The following is a 7,084-nucleotide window of genomic DNA, read 5'->3' on the forward strand; positions in this document are numbered from 1 at the left end:
TCTGTGACTTGTGATTGATCATGAAGCTTCTCTCATCCTATACTTCTGTTCTGGAACATGTAGAGGGGAGAATGTACTTGCGCATTTACCCGATCGGCAGTTCGTTGCCAACATGCTTGCCGCTCCTTATTGGCAGCCGCTGTGTTAGATTTTGCTCTTAATGTTGTTTTGAACTCCTCGTAGCTTTGCATTATGACAGCGCATTCTTCCTCCGTGCAGTGCGGCGACCGTGCCATTGTGAACAGCGGGGATTTGCGCTGATAACCTCCCCTTTAACGTGAACGCGCATTAACCCTGATTAGGTTAAACCAGCTTCAACAAATCAACTTCATAACTGGCGTCGTAGTTCCGTTTAACCCCAAACAAGATAAGCAGGTTTTGTCAACCCCGGTTTAGCGGGGGAACCCTGGGTTACTGCTGGGTAGGTTAAGCTCCGCTCGCAGTACAGGGCCCTGGAAACCCATGTTCATCACTCCTGGAGAATAAACAGTGGTGTCGTTCAGCCCTTTCACTCAGGCTATAGCCCCGGATAGTTTGAGTCTAGCCCCAGGTGTTTTCACCCTCAAAAAAAGTAAGCGATGAATAGAAAAGAACTGACTAAAACAGATCGGAACTTGCAGCGTCCGAAGACAGGAGGGCACATAGGGGAAATGGGGGAGGAGGGGACAGGGAACATAATTGAGTGCTGCACTTTCAAAATGTTGGTTCTCGCCAACAGAAGAACATTCAGAACTGGTTGGAAGATGACTTCAAAAAAACAACCCACTATTGTTGGATTTTTCAGGATGAAAACAGATGGTAAGTTATCGAGTGTGGGCGTGTATAGACTGTATCAACAGTGTAATCTATCAAATTATGTTGATGCACAAAACCTGCTCCATGTAGCTGGTTCTGTTAAATTTACAGCATAGGGTCTGTATGATTAGTGTTCAGGTGAGCTCTAAAGTTCCAATGGTTTAATGAATATCTACAGCGGGGATCCCTGCTCTTATCTGACCTTGTTTACCAGCTTAATTGACACCGGAACAAATGAGTTTTTAAATCTGTTCATTCTGCAGTGAGGAACTCTAAACCTTCTACCAGATGGTAGCAGCTCATAGTCGCCATGCATGATGTGTGATGGATCGCAGATAATTTTATTTGCTTGTTGCAGAGTGGCCTGATCATAAATACTCTGAATGGAGAAGCGCTCTTTAACACCAATCATTTCCCAGCAGCATGAATTAGCCGAAGCGGTTTGTTCTTTAGCTGCACAGAGAGGTTACCAAACCAAGCTGTGATTCTATACTGATCAGACTGCAGTCACCTGTTTCAAATCACATCATTATTTAATAATTTCACCTCATTACTCGCCCTACATTTCCCCGTCCCGACTTTTTTTTTTGAAGTGGGATTGTATAATAATAAATAATAATAATAATAATAATAATTTCCGTATAGTCATTTCATTCGTGAGACTGAATTATTTATTTGATAATTAATGATAAATTGAGATGTGGGCGGAGTTAGTGCTCCCGTTCTGGGCGCGGTTTGAACCGGAGGACTGACTCTAATCTGGCAACCCGAGCTCGAGCTGTTCTGTCATTCCTGCTGGTTTTCCGTCCGGACCCAGAACCGGAGAGATGAGCTGAAATGAAACATTCATAAACCGGTGTCAGTGTGCGTTCGGGGATTCACCGGAACCACGGGACAGACATGACGACACGGCGGAAAGAGCGCGAGCTGCAGAGAGAATAAACCGGAGGGAAGGACGGACACACACACACACACACACACACACACACACGGGGATGATGATGAGTGTGGACCGGTCTGGGTGTGAAGGGAAGATCCCACCGGAGGGCGTCACCGGCTCTCTGCGGCAGCCGCCACCGCGCGCTCAGCTTTCCGCGGGTGTGCGCGCGTGTGAGATCCGTTCTATCCAACAGCATCAGCAGCAGAACCAGCACCACCACCATCATCATCATCATCATCATCATCTTCTTCATCATCACCACAACGCTGCCGGTGCGCGCGAGCCCGACGAGCTGCTGAGGCGCGCGCTGGATTTTAAGACGCAGGGCACGCAGTGTTACCGGGACAAGAAATACCGCGAGGCCATCGGTAAATACCACCGCGCGCTGCTCGAGATGAAAGGACTGGGCCGCGCGCTCGGATTCGGGGACGCTGACGTCAGCGCGAGATCTCCGAGCAGGTCGGGGTTAACGGAGGAGCAGCGGGGAGCGGCAGAGAGCGCGGAGCTCGAGTGCTACAACAGCCTGGCAGGTAACACACACACACACACACACACACACACACACACACACACACACACCTGATGCAGCATGACATCACACCGTAACATCATCCATAACAGTGACATCAGTCCGTTACGTGACACGAGTAACAGTGAAGAAGATCTGATGAAAGTGCCATGCCGCATCACAGAATGATGGACGGAACCCTTCAACACGCTCTTAAACCGCCAGGCATCAATCAGTGAAGTAGCAACAGAGGAACTCAAGGCAGTCCCAACAACTGAAGAAACAACCAGAGCAATCAAGCAGATGTCAAGTGGCACGGCATCTGGCGAAGACAACATTCCCACTGAGGTATATAAGCATGGCGGTGACTCGCTTGTACAAGAGCTCATCAGACTCTTCAGTGTCATATGGGATGCTAAACCACAGGATTTCAAGGATGGTCTAATGGTCCACTTCTTCAAGAAGGGAGATAAAGATACTGTGATAACCACAGAGGCATCACAATGCTCTCCATTGCCAGCAAGACTTTAGCAAGAATCATCACCAACTGCCTGGTTGAACATCTCGACACCACCCTACCAAAGAGCCAATGTGGCTTCAGATCCAATAGAGGCACCACAGATATGATATTCTCAGCTAGACAAGTCCAAGAAAAGTGCAGAGAACAAAACTGTGAACTCTTCATGGTACTCTTTGATCTTACCAAAGCTTTTGATTCTGTTACCCAAGATGGTTTATGGAAAATCCTGTCAAAAGCCGACTGCCCAGAAAAGTTAAATCAGCATCATCGTATCTTTCCATGATGGCATGCAGGTGAAGATACAGGACCAGGGAAACACATCAGAGCCCTTTCCAATCACCAACAGCACCAAACAGGGAGACATTATGGCCCCATTCTTCTTCTTCATTCTCATTATCTGTAGCCGCTTTATCCTTCTACAGGGTTGCAGGCAAGCTGGAGCCTATCCCAGCTGACTACAGGTGAAAGGTGGGGTACACCCTGGACAAGTCGCCAGGTCATCACAGGGCTGACACATAGACACAGACAACCATTCACACTCACATTCACACCTACGCTCAATTTAGAGTCACCAGTTAACCTAACCTGCATGTCTTTGGACTGTGGGGGAAACCGGAGCACCCGGAGGAAACCCACGCGGACACGGGGAGAACATGCAAACTCCACACAGAAAGGCCCTCGCCGGCCACGGGGCTCAAACCCAGGACCTTCTTGCTGTGAGGCGACAGCGCTAACCACTACACCACCGTGACGCCCGGCCCCATTCTTATTTGTCATAATTTTTGCTGCCATGTTGCTTGACGCCTTCAAAAATTGTGCCAAGGGTGTCCTTATCAGATTCAGGAAAGATGATGGATTCTTCAACCTAAGATGCCTGAAAGCCTGCACAAAGGTTTGGTTCAAGCTATTACAAGACCTAGTTTTAGCTGACGACTGTGCTCTACTAGCATACTCTGAAAGAGACACCCAGATTCTCGTCGATCACTTTTTGAGGGCTGCTAAAAGATTTGGTCTTACCATCAGCATTAGGAAGACTGAAGCTCTCCACCAGCCAAAGCCAGAAGCTGCACCCTGTAATCCCATAATTACAGTGAATGGTCAATAATTAAATGCAGTCAACAAATTCCGCTGCCTTAGAGGCTTCCTATCTCCGAATGCCAGGATAGATGACAAGGTGACAGCCTGAATTGGCAAAGCGAATGCTGCGTATGGAAGACTTCAACACAGGTTATGGTAGGACCATCGAATTAAACTCGGCACCAAATTCGCTGTGAATCGTCATGCTAACCACACTGCTATATGGATGTGAGATCAAGGTCTCACATGGTACCTGGTACCAAATACACCTAAAGAAACTTGACCAATTCCACATGAGATGCCTGCACTACAAAAAATGATATCTTAGCAAGTGAAAATATCTTGAAAATAGTTGAAACAATCTAGCATTTCCTATTAGAAGAATACAAGACACCAATTCTGAGATTATTAAACCTAGTTCTAGATCGCAACCAACTTATTCTAAGATGTCTTATCAAGTAAAACTATCTGTCCATGCAGCAAGATAATTTCACTAGTATTAACCTCCTAGGGCTTAGCGGTCACATGCGTGGACAGCACTTTATGGAAATTCGGAACAAGAATCCACATATGTGGACATACTTTTTCTCTAAAAGTACATCTTATCAAAAGATGATGCTTAGTTTTTATTCTAATCAGGTTCCAATAAGCCCAAATAGCAAAGAGAAATAAAAAATGCATGTAAAAAAAACAGCTTGGGCCTTAGGAGGTTAAGTCATTTTCTCCTCAAATTCAGTTTTCAATTTTTTTGCAGTGTACGAAAGATCTGTAAAATCTCATGGAAAGACAAAGTTTCAAACACTGAAGTCTGTAAAATTACTGGTATCGAGGCATTTCTTCTGAAAGCCCAGCTCAGATGGGTAGGTCACATCATACATATGGATGACACCAGGATACTGAAGGCACTTTTCTACAGAGAATTTGATGAAGGTAAAATATCATAAGGGGAACAGTGGACATATAAAGATGTCCTGAAGTCAACCCTCAAAGCCTGCAGAATCAATCCTGAAGACTGGGGAACAATAGCAACAAACCGATCTGAATGGTGCAGAATCTGTGATAGAGGTCTGAAGACTGAAGGCAACCAAACCGAAGACAGTAAGCTGCCGTTCCCAGATTGGCCTTCCTCACCATCATAGGCACAAACACCGGCAGTACATTACATTTTTTGTGCACAGGGAAAAAAAGATTTGATGGACACAATGGCTCAGTCCATCATCACTGGGACATCACTCAGTAACAGTGATGTCACTCCGTAACCATGACATCACTCTGTAACAGTGACATCACGCCATGACAGTGACATCAGTCTATTACAGTAACATCACTCAGTAACAGTGACATCACACCATAACAGTGACATCACATCGTAACCATGACATCACTCTGTAACCGTGATATCACTCTAACAGTGACATCACACCATAACGGTGACCTCATGTCATGACAGTAACATCAGTCCATAACCATGACATCATTCTGCATCAGTGACATCACACAATAACAGTGACATCATGCCATAACGATGACATCACTCCGTAACTCTGAAGGAGTGTGTGTGTGTGTGTGTGTGTGTGTACGCAGCGTGTCTGTTACAGATGGAGCTGGTGAATTATGAGCGGGTGAAGGAGTACTGTCTGAAGGTTCTCAGGAAGGAGGGAGAGAACTTTAAAGCTCTGTACCGCTCGGGCGTGGCTTATTATCACCTGGGAGATTATAACTCCGCCCTACACTATCTGCAGGAGTCCCACAAACAGGAACCCACAGGTCACAACACACACACACACAGAGTTACACGCTCAAACGTGTTTCAGTCTTTCTGTGACGTGTGTGTGTGTGTGTGTGTGTGTGTAAAACAGATACCAATGTGATCCGCTACATCCAGCTGACCGAGATGAAGCTCCGCCGAATTGCTCAGCGAGAGAAGAAGGATCCTGTGTAGCTCACTCTTCTGTCTCACCACACACACACACACACACGCATGCGCGCACACACAGGTGTCTGTAACATTTAAAGTGAACATCACAGATCACAGCTTTGCCTGTCTGCATGAACAGGAACATCTGAGTGCAACTCACCTCTCTGTAGAGCACACTCATCGCAGACAGACAGACGTTTATATAACCAGACAGACAGACAGAGAGACGAACAGATAGACAGAGAGATTAACAGACAGATAAAGAGATAAGACACAGTGAGACAGAAATGAGAAAACTGTCTCACTGCACTGAATCACTTCCATGATGCATCACTCTGTTTTGATGATGAAGACGATGATGAAGAGAAAGATGTTTTTTTCTAAAAACATCACAGCATGTCATATTCAGTGTAATAAAGTTTGTGTATTTACTGTTCTTTCATTGTGTGTTACTGATTTCTCGGCTAACGCTAGCGTGATTAGCTCACACGGTAGCACATGAAACAGGTGACTACTGCTAAAGTATGGAAGAAATGTCTTACTGCTTTTCTTAAATAAACATCTCTGTAAGCACACAGAAGCCTGTTCGCTGAGCTAGCACAGAACAGCACGAGATGAGCAACGCTTCGTCACGCTGAAGTCACGTGAAATCAGATGAAAGTGATTTGAGTTTCTGTAATGACTGTAATTCTGTCATGTCCCCCGGATCTGCACCCGTGCTAGCGAGCTAACATTAGCCATGTGGATGCTAATCTGCCAGAAAGGACACGTTTTCACTCCTGCGATGAGCTGAAAATAACATTAACACACAGCATCTAATATCTTTACACACAGTCTGATGTTTTAATAATAATACGCATAAATTCGTTTTCTTTTTAAATGTTTATTTTTCTGCTGACAAAAAGAATTGAAAAGAAATAAACAATCTGACAATAAATTAATGTAAATTAAATTAAATTACACATCATGCACAATTCCCTGAAAATAAAAGTGTAAAGAATAAACAGAATCATCCAAAACACCACGTTACACTACTCAGAGTGTGTGTGTGTGTGTGTGTGTGTGTGTGTGTGTGTGTGTGTGTGTTAGCACTAAGCTAACTGATTTTTTCCAGAATTTTGACCTCTGAAGAGATTAATGAACATTTGTGTTGAATATAATCATTCAATACAATAAAACATACAATAAATGTTTTATTAAAATATTTTACCAAGAGAATAAATGAGTGTGACTGATAATAATAATAATAATAATAATAATAATTTTATTATTATTATCTCAGTCCTGTGCTCAAGCTGATTTCTGTCTCAGCTGAATAAAAAGATC

At 44.5% G+C, this 7,084-nt stretch overlaps 1 protein-coding gene across 1 annotated transcript; it reads left to right on the plus strand.

The window, feature by feature from the left end:
- Positions 1 to 1,588: 1,588 nt before the first annotated feature.
- Positions 1,589 to 6,145, plus strand: LOC132888517 (tetratricopeptide repeat protein 9A). The gene is made up of 3 exons (XM_060924540.1): positions 1,589 to 2,265; positions 5,425 to 5,607; positions 5,700 to 6,145. Exons 1-3 carry the CDS (start codon positions 1,791 to 1,793, stop codon positions 5,780 to 5,782), a joined length of 741 nt encoding a protein of 246 aa, XP_060780523.1. The 5' UTR covers positions 1,589 to 1,790; the 3' UTR covers positions 5,783 to 6,145.
- Positions 6,146 to 7,084: the final 939 nt, after the last annotated feature.

The sequence above is a fragment of the Neoarius graeffei genome, chromosome 7 (genome assembly GCF_027579695.1).
Source record: "Neoarius graeffei isolate fNeoGra1 chromosome 7, fNeoGra1.pri, whole genome shotgun sequence".
Classification (NCBI taxonomy): Eukaryota; Metazoa; Chordata; class Actinopteri; order Siluriformes; family Ariidae; genus Neoarius; species Neoarius graeffei.